The sequence below is a fragment of the Maniola hyperantus genome, chromosome 2, assembly GCF_902806685.2.
Source record: "Maniola hyperantus chromosome 2, iAphHyp1.2, whole genome shotgun sequence".
NCBI lineage: Eukaryota > Metazoa > Arthropoda > Insecta > Lepidoptera > Nymphalidae > Maniola > Maniola hyperantus.
Window position 1 is genome coordinate 588,329 of NC_048537.1, and position 18,401 is coordinate 606,729.

Genomic DNA, 18,401 nt, shown 5'->3' on the forward strand with positions numbered 1-18,401 from the left:
AATTAGCCCCACTATTTGATAGTCGGTTGCATTTGTAAGATGATGATAATTTTTACGCGAACTTAAAACTAAAGCTACGAGGGTTCCAAACGCATCTAAGTCTGAGAACAGCCCAAAACAAATTCAGTCGGGTATTCTTTTTATTATCACCACTTTACAAAATCACTTAAATTTATTAGAACTATCACAAAGCTGTTAAATCAACTCATTCCCAAGCTTTCTTATCATTTAAATAATAATTTACATTGTAATATGATTTTCAATAAGTTTACGTTTTATGAAAACTTTGAACTTGTTGAGAGACATTGCAGAGAGAAGTTGCATTCCCAATATTAATCTTTATTCCAATGTTGCCAGAAAAACCCGAAACGCCTCAATCTCTGTCCGTGACGGAGATCCAGTCGCGTGCTGTGCGCCTGTCGTGGAGCCTGCGGTTCGACGGCAACTCCCCACTGCTGGGCTACACTCTGCAGTACACCGCGCTGTCGGCTCAGGGCGCCATCCGCGTCTCGCACTGGGACGGCGCCACTACCATCAACGTGTCGCTGCATGGGACCCATTCTCATTCACATGTCACGTACGTAATATTTTAGCTCTATTTCTTCATCTTCCTCTTTCTCTTATCCGATTTCAATTGGAGTTGACGCTAACGTAAGCGCTAGGACTGACTGTCCTGGGTTATAAAGGGTTTTAATGTTACTCTCTACTTTTTATCACCAAGTTTTTTAAAAAATTACTAATAACTGCATTTGTACACACTTTTTTTTGGAGAGTGACTAGTTTTATTCATGGGACCCATTTAATGATGGGTCTATAATACTGGTTCGGTAGTTACTGAAGTACGCTGAGAGCATTGCATGAATATGTCATTCAATGTTCTCAGCGTACATATTCAAAATTCTTTGATCTTTTATCGTTTTGTATTTTATGTCCTTTTTCTTGTACCTTTATTTGTATTTAAATTTATTATTAATCATCTAGTTAGTGTAAGTGGCACTGCCGTTCTAATTAGATATAAAATAAATAAAAATAAATAAATAAAAATGGCTTGTATTACTTTATCAATTATTATCATAATCTGTTTTGTGTGTCCAATAAATAAAAATAAAATAAAATAAACAAATTTTTAAAACTTTGTTAGATTATAATATGTTCAGGCAATGACAATCAACGACTCAACATTACCTATTTGAAATTTTATTTTAACGTAATCATTAACTGATAGTCTGTTTAATTTGATCCAGTTTGAGCACATAACGAAGTTTGCTTATTATTTAGTTATTTAGTCAAAAGTGAGTTGAAGTTCATAGCATTAACCATAAGATATTATAATAATATGTTTCAGGCTCACAAAGAAGGGTGATATCCACTACGAAGCGCTCCTGAGCAGCCTCCGACCACACACAGCCTACATGATCCGGATAGCTGCTGTCAATCAGATAGACCACAGCGCTTTCACTGAAGCAGTGGTCGTCAAGACGCAAGAAGAAGGTAAAACATTCAGAAAGTCATCCAAAACATGGCATCATCTGAGAAGAAACACACCTACCACTTGAAAGGGTTTTGATTGTGTCTCTTGGTTTCCACCCAATATTATAATCGGAATCATCATCAAAATCATCACTTGCCTGTGGACGTCCACTGTTGAACATAGACCTTCCTTAGAGAGCGCCACCACACCCGGTCCTCAGCCTTCCTCATCCAGCCACTTCCCACCAGCCTCTTTATATCCTCGGTCCATCGCGCTGGAAGGCGTCCCACACTACGCTTGCTTAAACGCGGTCTCCACTCTAGGACTTTCCGGCTCCAACGGCCATCGCCTCTACGACAGGCATGACCTGCCCACTGCAACTTCAGCTTGCTAATAGTTTGGGCTATGTCAGTTACCTTGGTTCTCCTGCGGATCTCCTCATTTCGGATCTTATCCCTCAGGGAAGCTCCTAACATAGCTCTCTCCATAGCTCGCTGAGCGACTTTGAATTTGTGAGCAAGGCCGATTGTCAGTGTCGACGTTTCAGCACCATAGGTGAGGACTTGTTATGATCGGAACACTTATTGGCTATTCAGTATTCACTGAACCTTGGTCCGAGTAATACGGTAAAACTAGAAATACAGAAACTTCTGAATAAACTTATCAGCAATCTCGCACTGGAAAGCGTAGTTAGCAGACCCGTTCACATGGTGGACAGAAGATTTTATTAAAGGAATTGCAGAGCCGTTCGGGATGCAGGCGGTACAAGATTGCAGCGTGTGGAAGTCCTGACAACAGACGTATTTCCAGCAATGGATGTCTAAAAAGAGTATAATCTTGAGACATGGATTTTAAAGTTTATTGCTCTTATGCAGCGTTAAAAACTCAAGATTGCAGCAACTCCAGAAATCTTGACGTGACTACGAAAATTATTCCCAAGCACGTATTTCGTTATCTTTCGTTGACGTGTCGTAATAATATTTTCTTCTCTACCGACTCATTACTCAGCACGTCTTTCCCCTGAAAATGAGAGGATAAGCGCCTTTAGACTACTGGCCAAGTGAGGATTGGCAGACTTCACACACTTTCGAGAACATTATGGAGATCTCTCAGACATGCAGTTTTCTTCGCGATGAAGCAAGTGATTTCGAATTGTTTTATAGTTTTAACGCCAAGTATAGTACGATTGGAACCCTGCGTATGTACCTGAACCCTGTAAATGCGCCCCTGAAGTTTGCGCACGATGACGTTGCGCAGAAGTCAGAACACACATTTTGGGTGTCCGAGGTCGGGGAGGTAGCGGGGAGGGTAACAGCGCACGCCTCGCTCCTACATTCCCGCCAGTTCCTTGATGCGTCTTTCTCTCGCTATACGTGTCTTGTTTGTTTCCGTGGTTTGTACAGTCAAGTTGAGAAGTTACTTTGTTTTGTTATAGTTATTATTGTTGATTACTGATTTTTAACTAATAAGCCTGTTAAGTGATTTAGTTCTCGAGTGTACCATGCGCAAGATCGCAAAGCTTGCTTCACACAGACGCATTTAAGTTTGAATGGTACTGGTTGTCTCCTTCCAGCGCCATCAGAAGCTCCAAGCGGCGTGTCAGTGTCGGCGGGCGCGGCGGGCGAGCTGCACGTGTCGTGGCGAGCTCCTCCGAGAGACGCGTGGCACGGCGAGCTGCTGGGGTACTCCGTGTCTTGCGCTGAACTGGGACCGGATGCCATCGCGTTGCCTAACTCAACCAGGTCAGGAATTCAATTCTAATTGGCAGCAAAGAAGAAAAGAAAGATCTAGGTAATACGATTTGTGAAATAGTTTTATTTAGTTTCATAGACTGAGATTGTTGTGGGTTTTTCTCAGACCTGGGCGCGTTTGGAACCCTCGTAGCTTTAGTTTTAAGTTCGCATCATAAATATCACCACTATATCTTACAAATGCAACAACCGACCATCAAAAAGAGTAATTTATTACCTATCTTCTATAATATAAAAATGAATCACCAAATGTGTTGGTCATCGCAAATCTCGAGAACCGCTGAACCGATTTCGCTAATTCTTTTTTTATAATATTCCTTGAAGTAGGTACGAGAGGTTCTTACGGAGAGAAAAAATTAAAAAATTTGAATCGACTGTTAGGGGGAACGAAGTTCGCCAGGGCAGCTAGTGAGTTATAAAATCGGGGTGAACCTTAAAATTTTCAATTACAGAACGCTCACAGTGAACGGTTGGTCAGCCACCGAGTTGACACTGTCGGCGCTGAAGAAGTTCACCCGATACGAGGTGCGGGTGAGGGCCTTCAACGGCGTCGCAGCCGGGCCCCCTTCCGCGCCTGTCACTGCTACCACTTTGGAGGGAGGTGAGAAAAATTGTCAGAATTACTCCCTCAGTAAGAGAAAAAAAATCAAAGTAAATTGGAGCACACGCAACAAACAGCCACACAATTTTTCAAGATGAAATTGTTTTTTTTTTTTTGGGTAAAAAAAAAAATTGTATCAGACTCACACGGACGGAAAATAAAGATCCCCCATCTACGTGGTCAGCACATAACCTTTTCATTCATGCTGACTCTCTAGCTATCCTGTTGTTTTTAGGGTTCCGTATTAGACATCTATTTCATGCTAATGATTTTTGTCTTCAGTTCCAGAAGCAGCGCCAACAAGAGTAGCATGCTCGGCATTGTCATCAACGAGTATCAAAGTGTCGTGGGCCCCTCCCCCGCCCGCCTTCCGCAACGGCATCATACAGGGCTACAAAGTCATCTACGCGCCTCTGTCTACTAGCCATGGTAATTACAGCAGTGGCGGATTATCCCTAAAGCATACTAGGCACGTGCCTAGGGGCGCGAGATTACGAAGGGGCGCGTGTGATCATGTAGAGTTGGGTTTCTATGCAAAATCTTGGAGTGACCGCCTCGTCTTTAATATGTCTTTGAGTGTGAAGTCTTCACTCGTTCACTTAGTATAATCACCAACTACCAGCTTTCCGATTATAGTACGTGACAGGTCGAGATAACAATCGAGAAGGGCTAGAAGAATTAGCTCCCAGTGGCCTATTTACGCAAAGTTCGTTGACCTCTAGCATCAGTCAGATGTTTTATTTGCAAAATATTGTTAACTTTTACAGGATGGCAGTAATCATCAGTACCTACTATAATCTTCCTTTCTGCAAGCGTTACAGCCTCTATATCTCTTCCTTTTTCGCTGGTCTCTCAGCATGCTTATGAAAAAATAGATTAGCTTCTCCCGTACCTGACCCTGAGCTCTGGCCTTGAAGGGGAAACTCCTTCCCCTATGTAGAAAAGGTTCCACAAAAAGGAAGACCTCAGCCTTTGGGAATCTGGACGGTGACGGCAACACAGATGTGCCGTCGAAGATCTTGAGCTAGCAGAACGCTGCGCTATCAATTTCTCCTATAACTGTCGATTAGCCCTAGAGTTAGCAGTAGACTGATTGGAATATATTATGTTGGATTACAGCGGAGGGCGCGGAAATAAAGCGCGTGTCGACAACAGAGACGTATCTGCACACGCTGCACAAGTACAGCAACTACTCGCTGCAAGTGGTGGCCTACACCGCCGCGGGCGACGGCAAGCGCAGCGCGCCCGCCTACTGCATGACTGAAGAAGATGGTAGGTGCCACTATCTTATACGGAGATTTAATCCAGAACATACTAAGGATGCTACGTAGATTAACAATAGTCATTGTCGTTGAACTCTCAGATAGCTGGAACTTAGTTCTCTTGTAGGGTCTCCCACTCGCCACCATCTTTTTTTTAATTTTCTCAATTTTAGTTGGAAAACTAACAGCTTAATTGAACTAAAATATCTTGTCACAGAGTAAGTATATGATATACCTAACATGATTGATGAAGCCATCTACATACACGTCGCACTCCTAGCCATCTGGAGTCTAGACAGAGTAATCGTGCTGTAAGTGCGAGACGAAGGAGCGACCTGGAATGCGTGGTCCTGTATTCAAGGATCGAACCCCGCAGCTCCTGACATGAAAACCGACATCTTCAGCTCTAAACTATCACCGCCAAAGAGGATTGCGTCGTTTAATTTGCTAGATTGCAATAATTTAAAGCTGTTAATATTATTACATTCTAGGAAGAAATCTTTTTCCTTCATTAACCAACTCAATATCCATTCAATTCTTGGTTTCAGTGCCGTCAGCTCCAGAAAAAATAAAAGCGTTGCCGTATTCGAGTGAGTCGGTGCTCGTGAGCTGGTTGCCGCCCGTGCACCCCAATGGTGTCATATCCCACTACACTGTTTACTATCGAGAAGCGGGACGGTGAGTCGCCAACTTCTTTACATTTATTTTTTCTTTTTGGGTAGGTACCATATTCGATGATGGCAACAAAATTCCAAAAGACATTAGAGACAAAATCAAGAATATTCTGTGTAATTTTTTTACCAGCATTTTAAATTCTTGTGATTTTCTCTTGAGTTGAATGAATGTTTTTACTTATCTTAGCCAGAAGTTTGCCTTAACCACGCCAGAGGATTTGACGACAAAAGTCCAATCAGTTTATAAGATTACCAATAAATCTATGCTCCATGGATTTGGCATACACAAGGTCCCGGTCAGTCAGAAAGATGATTCTAATTAAAAGAGGTGGTATGTGTTCAGGAGTTTAAATATTCTCCTGGTCCGTATTGAGTGATATTGAAATATTGTGTGGTACAGTTCTTTTCCACGAATGATGGGTAAAACTCATTTGATGATTATCGGGATAAACGGCGTTTCCCTTTTCCGAATAATCTTGTGTAAGTTGGATCAGGACCATCAGGTTGTTTGTAAACCAATCATACTGTCTGTTTGGGAGTTGAGATCTTTAGTTCAACGTTTTTGTGACAGGTTAGGTAAACACTCGAGCTTCACAGTGTCGGCTGATAAGAACCCCGAGATAGAGCTGATGTTCCAAGTGAGGAACCTGATGGAGAACCAGCTCTACGAGTTCTGGGTGTCCGCCACCACGGGCTCCGGAGAGGGAGAGTCTACGCTCGTTGTGGGACAGGGGCCCAGCTCTAGAAGTAAGTTACCACCTGGTTACCAACGCATTTTTCGATAGAAAGTACCTTAAAAAGTCCTCCAAATTTCAAGGTTATAACTTTACTATATTCAAACAAGTTCCGGTTTTGATTTCGGCCAAAGCCATAGCAGAAAACGAAAGGTTTCAGTTGCAACCAAAAATTTAGTTTCAATCGGTCTCTGTAGCTTTTACATGACTACCCAAAAATGAGTGGTCAGGATATTTTCAGGATTCATGTATGTACGTATATATGAGTGGCTTTGTTCCACTGTTACTATCTACCTTAGTTCAGTATCATAAGAGGAATGTGCAACATCCATATTAACTCAAGAGAGTTTCTGGATATCAAGCGGAAAATGTACTTAATTATTATTTGGTTGAATTAAAGAAATTTAAAAAAAAACTTCTGAACCTGATTCATGAACAGATTTGGATGTAGGTATGGGGTATCTTTAGAATTGTCATAATGTCCCGAGTGACATAAGGCTGTAGGTAAGGTAAGTGACTTAAATTTTATGGAAAAAAATGGCGGCCATATGGCGCCATTTCCAAATTTAGTTAGTTTTTGGCAGAGTACCATTAAGCCAGAGTACCACTAGCTTTTTGTAATGACTCGTTAACTTCTCTTTGTTCTAGTTCCAGCACGGATTGCCTCGTTCGGCGGGTCCCGGCGCGTGGGCGCAGGACGCGGCGCGCTGCTGGCGTGCGCGGCCGTGGGCGTGCCCGCGCCGCGCACGCGCTGGGCACACGCGCGCGCGCCCGTCACTCACCACCGCTACTACCAGGTCACGAGGGCTGGCCATCTGCACATACGAGGTACACACCAACTTCAGCAGTACGGATGGGCTCGTACTGGTACTTCTGAGGATGTGGGCTCGTGCGCTATTTGGATATACGCCGGTGGATGCTGTAACTCTGAGTGTGTGATTCAGAGGCACAGCTTCGCTTCTGTCGGGTTATCTACACTGCTTGTTTTTAAAACCACCCAAACCTTAGCGACATCGCAGGAACCGCCAAAGCACCTATCAACTTTTAAAAAAATTGGCATCCGCTTGAATACTCAGAGCCAATAGCATGTTAGAAACCGAAGGAAGGGGTTGGTTTGGCAAGAACATCATGATTACGTAAAGCAGCGATATCCCTAAAGTTGATTTAGCTCTACTATGATTACCAACCGATTCCTTTTGTATTTTTATGTCGTTGAAAAAAATAATACCAACAGGAATTATTTTCCGATTTCAGAAGTAAACGAGCAGTCTTCAGGCAACTTCACCTGCACCGCCACCAACAGCATCGGCGAGGACTCCATCGTGTACGTGGTGAAGGCCGTGCTGCCGCCGGGCGCTCCGGCCTTGTCCCTTCAGTACACCACTGCCACTAGCATCAAGCTGCACTGGAGTCTCCCCGCTTCTGATACCGACCAGCCCGTTCTTGGTGAGGAGTTCATAGCAACTTCACCTGCACCGCCACAAACAGCATCGGCGAAGACTTCATTGTGTACGTGGTGAAGGCCGTGCATTTGCAGTACCAGAGGAACCATTAATGCGTTGCCGGCCTTTCAGGAATTTGTTGGCCCGCCCTTTGAATAACCCCATGTTGTAATCTAATGGGAACACCTCCGAAGGGAGTTGATTCCACAGTTTGCATGTGCGTGGATCTGGCACAACGGGTGCCCGAACGGGTGGTCGAAGTGCACCAGACAACCCAGGTGGTGTGGGTAAAATTGTTTGCGGTAGTGTGCATTGCGGTTGTAGAAAAAGAAGGGTGGAATGAGATCAAACAACTCTTCAGAGCACTCCCCATTATTGAGGCGATAGAACACGCAAGGAGAGCTTACGAGCTTAAAGTTTAGAAATAGTTTCACTTTTTCATGTATTTTTTTGCGAAACAAGCTAGCTAACATTCGTCTGAAAATTCAGGATACATCCTCCAGTACAAGCAAGCATCTGAAACGGAGTGGCACAGCATCGAGCTGTCCCCCGAGCAGACCTCCTACACCATGGACATGCTGAAGTGTGGCACCACCTACAACGCGAAGATACAGGCTCAGAACAAGATCTCCTTGGGACCGCCCAGCGAAATACTTACTGCTACTACCAGAGGCGGACGTAAGTATACGTCCCGCAAATTGCTAATGCGCGTGGCCGCCATTTTAATGACGTCAGCACTAGACTGAAGTTTCGAGCTGATGGTATATTTTTATCCAACGTCATCAAAATGACGTCGTTTCGATGTTAATGAGACATTGTTCCAGCGCAATAGCAGTTTGCGGGATCTATAACGAAAGGTCCTTTTTTATTCAGCAAATTCCAGCAAATTGACGGAAAAAAAATTTATGACTGGAAGATTTCTTGCTAAAGATGTCCATGTTTGTAGATCAGTTGGTTACATAATTTCATCCTACTTAATAGCATACAACAGAGCATTGAGTTCAGAACGAAACTTCAGAAAAATGTGATACGCAACTAATATTGTTGGACTGCTTTTTCCAGCAAAACATTGAAGTTGGCTTCAGTTTCACTACCCCTATTATAAATGCGAAAGTGTGTTTGTTTGTTGGTTTGTTGGTTCATTGGTTTGTTGGCTCTTAATCCCACTAAATCAACGTAGCTGAAGACATAGCACAGGTCAAGCAATTTTTAAGGCTTGGTTTTTACTATCTTGGCTAGATATTCTGACTCCATCCATCGGCTACAGTCACCAGTTGGTTCAAGCTAAGATGCCTTCTACAGGTCCCAAAGCGCCCAAGCCAGAGGAGCACGTGCACACAAACGCTACCGCCATCAAAATCAACCTGTACGCGTGGCGCGACGCCGGCTGCCCCATACTCGGCTTCCGAGTCGCCTACCGCCGAGCTGGAGACGACCATTGGATACAAGTATGTTTTCTCTTCATTTCAAAAATTTTAACTTAACGTGTTTTTTGACAAGAAATTCTCAATAGAATCTCGGAGTTGGGAAGTTGGAGTTACACTTCTGTGCCTGACTTCTTTCCACTCTCGTTACAGTTACAGTAAACACAGAAACATCCTCAGGAGATGTAGACTTCACATTGCACAATTATTGCACATTTTGCAAACTTTTCTTAGGAGGAAATCTTGGGCTTGAGAAGACAAGCGCTGAATATAGCATGATGCAAGTTGTACCATACAGTTTTGTCTGTTTGGCGGATTGGGCTGAATTAGGATTGTGGTTCCTTGTATATCATTGACTTAAACAAGGAACGCCTGCTTCTATCTAATATACAGAGGATATTAATCCTTTGAGTTTTGACTATGATCTCCACAGGCTGGGGCGGGTCTAAGCGCAGCGAGGCACGTGGTGGGCGCCCTAGCCCCGGGTGCGTGGTATGAAGTGGCGGTGGAAGCGTGGAGCGACGCCGGCATCGAACGAGTCACTCTTCTGGCTGACACGCACACCCTAGCTGGAGGTATACCTAAAGCTTTTAACCTTTAGAATAATCCAAAGAGCAGGTAGACATTACGGTCTGAGGGTGGTAAGTCAAAGTCAAAATCAAATTGTTGGGTGGTTGTACGGCTTCGGCCGTAGTTAGTTACGACCCAGTTATGCCGCCAAGCTATTTCGCGTTCCGGTGCGATGCCGTGCAGAAACCAAAGGGATGTATATGGGTTTAATAAAAACTGCCACACCCGCATCCATCATAGATTGCATCATCGCTTACTACCAGTACGCTTACTACGAGATTTTATGTCTCACCAACGTTGGTGGTGAGACATAAAACTGGATCTTAACTGCCTTGTTTTAAAGCTCAAGTTTGTCTACACATCTACAGCCAGCGCTCCAAGCTGAAACGTTGCGAAATTAAAATCAGTGGCATTGAATTTTAACTTCAAATCAAGGCTCATTAGGTCCATTTTACTTTGACGGTTATTGTGTTTCGTCTCTCGAATTTTTGAATAAAAAAAAGTGTAATTTCATTATTTCAGGACGCATTCCCCCTCTGCGCGCGGCGCCGCCTCCGGCGGGCGGCGCGCGTACGGGCACGATGAGGACAGCGCTGGTGTGGTGCGCGGCCAGCGCGCTCGTGGTCGTCGGCGCGTTGGCCGCCATCTTGTGTCTGCTGCATGCCAAGCGGAAGTGAGTATCACAGAAATGTGCCAACTCGAAAAAACACCACTCGAGTTAACTCGACTTGAAATTCAGTTCGAGTTACACCACTCGAGTTGGAAGTTGGAGTTTCGAAACTCTGAGTGTATTATTTGTTACAAATTACTTTTTTACAGTACGCGCCAGTAAGTAATGTACATCGACCTTTAGGAGATAGCGGATTTGTAGAGCATTGTCTCTGTCGTTGAGACCAACTAAACATCACATAGGTATGAGTGACAGAGAAAACGCTCTATAAAGCCGAAATGTACATAACTTTCTGCCGCGTACTGCACAGTGCGACAAGGCTCTCCTGGCACTTGAATGACATTGACAGGGGGGCGCTGTTGGAGAACAAAGGCTTAGAATATTCAAACAAGAACAAACGGGACACTTGACGGCAACGTTAGTTCCGATTGTCGCACTGTATATATCCTTATGTCTACAGATTCTTTTGTTTGTCAAACGACCACTACTTGCGGGACAACAGGAAGCTGAGTGAGAGCAACGAAGCAGAGAGGGAGAAGCTTAGAGAGGGACACAAACTGTACTCCTCCTCTTCTATCAACGGAAACGAAAAGTCTAACGACGATTCTTCAGGTAAATAAAAGTCCCGCAAATTGCTAAGGATCGTCGCCGCCATTTTAGTGACGTCAGCACTAGACTGAAGTTTCAAGGTGATGGTTTATTTTTATTTCGGCTGACGTCATTTCTATGTTAATGAGACATGGTTCCAGCGCAATAGCAATTTCAATATTACAAAATAAGTAGGTACACACTTAGGTAGATACCTAATAAGTAGGTTCTAACATGATTCTAGTTAGGTAGGTAGGAACTTTGTATCGAATTTAGATGGCAGCCTTCATCAAAATCACGTATTTATAAAGAGTGGAAGCTTATTATTATTCAGCTTTACAATACCGAAAAAAGAAAAGCAATATTATGGCATGGCAGCAAAATATTTGAATTTTTGTGTTGCCAGCACAAAAAAATAAATGTTCAGAATCCTTAAGGCTGATATACACTGTCCGGTTGCAACCTGATATGGTTAATGACATGACGATTTTGTTTATCGTAATAATGTTACTACACACAATATACTGCTATAGTTACACAAAATTCTGTAACCTATCAAATGTAAAATCTAGAATGGGAAGCTGGAAGAAATTTCTGTTTAGGGATAAGCATTTCCAATGTAACATAATTTATTACTACTATGTAAGTACAATTTTGGTACATGAAAAATAAAAGTATAAAACCTAATTGTTGTTCAGCGGAACTGTACGAGATAAGCCCATATGCGACGTTCGGCGGTGGAGCAGCAGCACATTCGCTGCAGTTCCGTACGCTCGCGCGGCGTGACGACGACGCAGCGCCACCGCACCGCCGGCGGAGACGCGCTTGCGATCATTATAGATACGGTAAGGGATAATAATATAACTAAGTAAGTAATACAGTAATTATTAACTTATTTTGTGCGTACTTTTATGTGTATTCTAATGAACTTATAATAAATCTGAAAGGGTGACTGATTAAATGGGATATTATTTCCTTACCACACTACGTATTATTATAAGAGACACAAAATTTTCATTTCCGGAACTCCTTTCTTAGCGAGCATACAGCCATACAATTTATGCTGAAATCTATAGAACGCACTTTGACTTTGCTCAGACTTAAGTTTTAGTCAAAACGAGACGGATTTATGCCAGCGATATAACACCGTCTCGTTTTAATGGTATCTTAAGTCTGAGCAAAGTCAAAGTGTACTCTATAGATCTCAATCTTAGAGAGAGCCTACATCCAAAATTGAGATTTTTGGATGTACTTACTTAGGCTTTCAAATCAATTGTTTTATATAGTATAGGGTATATTTTGTGTATAAATGTAAATAGATACATTTTTCAGACGAGTCAAGTTTATCAAAGTGCTCCACAGTGGAAGCGAGGCATAGACTACGTGGCACCCCTGCCCCCACGCCTGCTCCAGTCCCACATTGGCGGGAGCGGTCAGACTCTGACGACTATAGTGACAGCGCTGCCAACACTACAACCAAAGGTTAGTCATGTCTGGGTTCTACACTACAATGAATTTCGTTTCAAAAAATATTTCTACCAACATAGTACTGGTCCAACCAACATAATTTTGTTTCATTAATTGACAGTCAAATTTAACTTATTCATAAACATTCAGTCCAAAAATCTGACAATTCAATAGTTAGGTACCTATGTGAAGTAAACCTTACTTGAAAATAATTTGACACTTAGGCTAGTCACACTTTGGATGCGTTTTCGTACAAATTGGATTCGTGCCAAAACATACGAAATGAACGTGTAACTCGCACACAGTCTGCCCGCTCCCATATCCCACATGTTCGCATGAGTCAAATTCGTACGAAAGTGCATCCAAAGTGCGGCTAGCTTGAGGCCATGAATGCTAGTAAGTACGATTTATTAAATCATAACACCAATAAGAACTAAGTGAATGTTTAAAACTTACATGCGTATTTTAAATTATACGAAATAGGTATTTTTATTTGAATAAGTTTTATTAACCTAAGTACCTGTACTGGCAGGTTCTGGTGGGTCCGGCGGTGGCAGTGCGTACGGGAGCGGGCGGCGCACCGCCAGCAGGTAGACCAGGTACCTCCCCGCGCCCTCACCCGCCACCCGCACCCCGCACCGCCACTCACGTGCACCACTCACCAACACTAACCATCACCATCAAGCACTCCGACTATAGTCGAGCCATTATGAACGTGCGAACTGAGTCTTAAATCATTTTTATCACACCTTGCGCTGTTGTGTGTAACAGTAAAAAAAGGATTTGTTGATAGTCGACAACAGGTTATTAAGAGCGAGGAAGATGTTGGTTACCTGCGTCCGACCGGTATCCCTTTAACGATAAGGGCATCTGCAACATTCTCACAACCCTATTATCGTAATGATTTATGACCCAGTTCGCACGTTCGTAATGGCTCAACTATAACATGTAGTGTCCGTTTTAACTGAATTTTTGAATAGTTCATAAAGTAGTAGTAGCAAGGTACACAGTGAGATAGTAACTAGCATTTCAAAGGCGAGGTATAGGCTACTTTTTGTTCCAGAAAGTAAAAGATTTTGATAAACTATAAATTCACGCGGATGAAGTCGTGGGCAACATCTATTAATTAGGTACTTATTTGAATAATTACACCATCATGATCCCTTTGCTTGATTGTAACTGGATGTTTCTCCAAGTCCACAAGGCTTATATTCAATTGCATTACAAACCATTTTTGACAATTAATAAATTATTCGTATGTACTCCAGCCACGATTTGCATTTTCTTATTTCTACTGTAGATAGCAGTTTGATAAACAGTAACCACAGAACAATAATATCGTCTGATGTCATCATGACCTAATGAGTAGCCATTTAATTTTTTTGACACTTTTTTCACAGTGGAGGTCAAAACGGGAGCGACGGCCTCTCGGGGGTATTTGCGCCGGTGCCTCCTGATATATCTTCACTAATAGATAAGTAAGTAGGTATTTAAGAGTTATCTACGACCAACGTCTTGAGAGAAAATTGTAGGACATATCTGTGAGCCAACAAATCAGGACTGATTGGTAGTTCTAAGCCTATGATAACAAAAGAATTGGGCGTAATAGTATAATTTTTCATATTTTATTTTAAATAGAATTTAAGATTAGTGGTGATTTTTGTCTATTTTAGGCAATTTTTATTGGAAATGTCATTTAAAAAAAATTTCAGGTATCAACAAAGAAAAGAACAAGAACGTCGGGAATGCACAATCCACGTCTAACATTCCATGGTCCATTGTAGATTTTATATATTTAGTGTCTAAAAATAATTAATTTAACAAAACCGTTCAAATGTTTCAGCTATTTTACAAAAATGTTACAAATACGCTATTTGGTATAAATAAAATCTATTTCGTCAATTGCTATTAAAAAACGTTTTCTATTTTATCAAACTTATTACATTTCAAGGCATTTTTTTATTTATGTAATAGTAAATGAAATAAGATAAGAAATGAAAGAATATTAACAAAACTGCTATTATTTACTAGGTATGCTTCACATGAAAAAATAACCAGCTTACACGAGAACAAGCTTTTTTATAAATATGTTTTCAAGAATTATAATTATTGTTTGTATAATGTGATTAGACGTAGGTAATCATAATGAAGACCATCAGGCAACAACTACTAAAAAAGGACTTACAACTCAGGCTTAGGTACAACTTTGTGATTTTGTCGTTCATACGATACCCAATAGTGTTAAGAAATATTTGTTACATAGAGAATATTTAACTATATAATGTGATTTGTTTAAACGCTGTTGCTGACAGGTTTTTAAATTATAGTATACTTAGTTATGAATGGATCTGTAAATACTAGAACTGTAAGTAGATAATTATTTTTTTGCTATAATTTGTGTGCGTAAGTGAGGGAAAGGGAATTAAATTGTTAAGACAAAAATATACGTTTACCTATATTGTACCCTCACAAAATATTATGTTAGGGGGTACAATAACAAATTTGAGGGGTGGGTATATTATACAATATATCCATAGATTTTTGAGAGAAACGTGAATGTCATGAAATGGCACTAAATTATTGCTTATAAGTGTTAAGTAAACGTGCAATAGAAAGAGAATTTGGCTTAAGACACGTTTGCTAGGTACTATGATCTAAACGTCAATGACTTTTTTTATTAATTTTCGACTCAATACTCAAATCTAAGAATACTATTGCAATGCCTATTCCACGTTTTTGGGTACTCTGAACACCAAAACTGCTAATAACGGGTATGTACCTACCTACTTGGTGCATGTAATGATAATATTGTGTGAGAGAGCTAACACATTTACCTATTAACATAATATTATCTTGTTTTAAAATGAACTTTCAGATAATAACGTACTCGATGAATTATGTGAATCATTCTTAAGCAGGTGAGTTATTTAGTTCTGGGGAACGAGTATTTATATAATTAAACATCTTTGGGCCAAGCCAAGCTTTTTCTAATGTTATGATGAAACAAACTATTTATTGTTTATGCGATTTTTACTTCTAGCTCGATTAAGTGTTCATAATTAATATAGAAACTACTAAATATACCTACCTATGTAATATTACTTTTGGACAACATTTTTACAATATTTTATATAACTTATTAAACACAGCAGACATTATTAATTAAAACTGGATATTTTGTGCGCATAAATTTTATGTAAATAAATTACTCAATTTTTGATTGGCATAGGTGCCTACTCGTGCATAGAACGTCTATAACGCACAACACTAAAAACGCTAAATGACAAATTTGCATAGTGCCATATTGAATTTCTATGTAGGTACCTACCTAATATACAATCACACGAAATGTTAAATCACAGTGATAGTAAAAAATTAATAAAAAACAAAAATTAATACCTACTTATTATAAACTAAATTAAACAAAAAAATATAATAAGGCTCCCTTTAATTTTAAGGGTAGGTACAGACCCTAAGAAAACAAGAAGACAAGAAGGCAATTCAATTTTTGCATTTTGTGTTTTTGAGTTATACCTACTTGTTTGGTATGCGAAATATCACAATTGTGGCATATTTATCGTTTATGGCGTTGTGCGTCTATGGTATCTCTACTTTAAACTCTCTATTACTGCCTGGAAACATTTAGTTAGTTATGTGCGCAATTTATTGGCATATTAAATAGAATGTCACTCGGCAGATTTATTCATTATAAAATAAACTTTGTTCATTAGTAAAATAAAAGAAGCCTAATAATGTAATAATATTTATGAATAATCATTTGGAGGCATTTGGTGTAGATATTAATGTGATAAAATTTATGCCGGCTCTTTAATCTTTATCTGCATAATAATGATATGTTATTTATCAGGTAGAGTTAAAGACTCAACTTGATAAATACAATATTACAATAATTCAACTTGCCATCACCACGCAAGTTTCAATGGTTCGTTTTTAGAAAAAAAAAATATTATTCTTCCCATGCGTGTAAATATTAATGTAGTCAATTCAAACTGGGAAAGGACCATTTTATTGAGTATATTATTTGTAAACAAAAGCAGAGTGACATTAATAGTGTATGTTTATCGTAAGTTAAATTTAAAACGGCTGTTCCAAACTGCAAAAGATACATATCATTATAATAGACTGCTAATAATAAGCGATTCGTAATTCTTTTACTGTATTGTTGGTTATAATAGTTGATTAGCCTTTAATTATACACTATTGTATAAAAATCTTTCTATATACATGTTGTGTAATAATAAAAATATTAATTTAATAATAGGAAGAAATGATGGAAATAAAAAGTGTGTGTCGTACTTGTTATTTTTGTTCTTATACCTACCAACTTACCTATTACATTTTCAATCAGATACACAAAAAACTACCCTTTCTTCATAACTCCTACCTATGAACATGACGTGTAAGATCATTAAAACAAAAAAAAATATTAAAAAATCGGCCAAGAGCGAGTCAGTAATTTTGTGAAATTATAACTTTTTTGTTTGAATTTTTATAAAGTAAAAAATACTAAATTTGTCTTCCATTTTATTAGTTCAGGACCTCTCCTTTAGTAATTATATCTCTTTGTGTAAATTGAACGTTAAATTATTGACGTAGTGAACGTTAAAGATCACAAGAAACCCAAAATTCAATAATAGTCTTTTAGGTATTTAAGCAATAAAAAACAAACTATCAATAAATTGCAAAATATTGTCTTCGAATTTAATAAAACACAAAATTTTCTACAATGTAGTATAAATAAGTTTTTAAGTAAATGTAGGGATTAACAAAATATAAGGGGTCAAAATTGCTCTAAAATGAGCTGAAATGGTTCAGGGGGTATAAACCCTCTTAATTGGTTCAGCTATGAAAAGGTGACATTATTCTAGCTTATTCCCGCGACTTCGTCAGTGGAATACACAAATTTTAAACGCCTGTTTTACCCCTTTAGGGGTTGAATTCACAAAAATCCTTTTATATTAGATGTCTGCGTTATAAAAGATATCTGCATGCCAAATTTCAGCCTGATTCGTCAAGTACCTAGTCTTAGCAGTGCATTGATAGACGAGTCAGTCAGTCAGCCAGCTTTTCCTTTTATAATATTGTGTTGATTAAAAAATCATATAATTTTCAATAATGTCGTAGGTTGTCGTAAGTTGTCAGTTTATTTTTGTGCAAAAACCACTGAACCACTGCACAAGTTTTACAGTACCTAGGTAGCTTGCTAGACTTATAAAAATTAAGAAATCCATATCCATACTTCCATACTAATATTATAAATGCGAAAGTGTGGCCGTCTGTCCGTCTGTCTCTCTATCCGTCTATATGTCTGTCTGCTAGCCTTTCACGGCCCATCCATTCAACTGATTTTGTCGAAATTTGGTACAGAGATAGCTTACATCCTGGGGAAGGACTGAGGGCATAACTAGGCTAGTTTTATCTTGGAAAATCAAAGAGTTCCCATGGGGTTTTTAAAGCCTCAATCCACTTGGACGAAGTCGCGGGCTTCATTTAGTAAAATATTATAATCATAGGTAGTACCGTTTCCGAGATCGTAAAATGAAGGCTTCATTAAAAAAAGTGCACTGAAGAGTCTTATTATTTTAATCGCGTTTGAAAAATGCAGTCGTCTGTGTAATATTGTTAAAGATACTCTTTGATGATACTTAAGCTTGAGTTCAGGTATACATATTAATCTATGCTTGAGTGGCTCACAAGCATAGGTACGCTAAAAAACGATTTGTTAA

At 39.9% G+C, this 18,401-nt stretch overlaps 1 protein-coding gene across 5 annotated transcripts in view; it reads left to right on the top strand.

Annotated features, from left to right (window-relative positions):
• LOC117988976 (cell adhesion molecule Dscam2-like) overlaps positions 1–17,477 on the top strand; it is a 64,445-nt gene extending 46,968 nt beyond the window's left edge. For 2 of the 5 annotated variants that reach the window (XM_034976275.2, XM_069505186.1), the window contains exons 15-34: positions 358–577; positions 1,346–1,491; positions 3,045–3,213; positions 3,675–3,823; positions 4,106–4,252; positions 4,943–5,095; positions 5,634–5,763; positions 6,331–6,506; positions 7,142–7,321; positions 7,748–7,939; positions 8,425–8,613; positions 9,238–9,383; positions 9,793–9,934; positions 10,452–10,602; positions 11,060–11,211; positions 11,886–12,032; positions 12,520–12,669; positions 13,187–13,244; positions 14,055–14,132; positions 14,367–17,477. In XM_034976275.2, coding sequence (XP_034832166.2) covers positions 358–577; positions 1,346–1,491; positions 3,045–3,213; positions 3,675–3,823; positions 4,106–4,252; positions 4,943–5,095; positions 5,634–5,763; positions 6,331–6,506; positions 7,142–7,321; positions 7,748–7,939; positions 8,425–8,613; positions 9,238–9,383; positions 9,793–9,934; positions 10,452–10,602; positions 11,060–11,211; positions 11,886–12,032; positions 12,520–12,669; positions 13,187–13,244; positions 14,055–14,132; positions 14,367–14,418 — 2,927 coding nt within the window. In that variant the 3' untranslated portion in view covers positions 14,419–17,477. Of the gene's footprint in view, positions 1–357; positions 578–1,345; positions 1,492–3,044; positions 3,214–3,674; positions 3,824–4,105; positions 4,253–4,942; positions 5,096–5,633; positions 5,764–6,330; positions 6,507–7,141; positions 7,322–7,747; positions 7,940–8,424; positions 8,614–9,237; positions 9,384–9,792; positions 9,935–10,451; positions 10,603–11,059; positions 11,212–11,885; positions 12,033–12,519; positions 12,670–13,186; positions 13,254–14,054; positions 14,133–14,366 lie in introns of all 5 variants that reach the window. The other 3 variants (XR_011237897.1, XM_069505193.1, XM_069505194.1) reach the window with 3 other exon arrangements.
• The last annotated feature ends 924 nt before the right edge of the window (positions 17,478–18,401 follow it).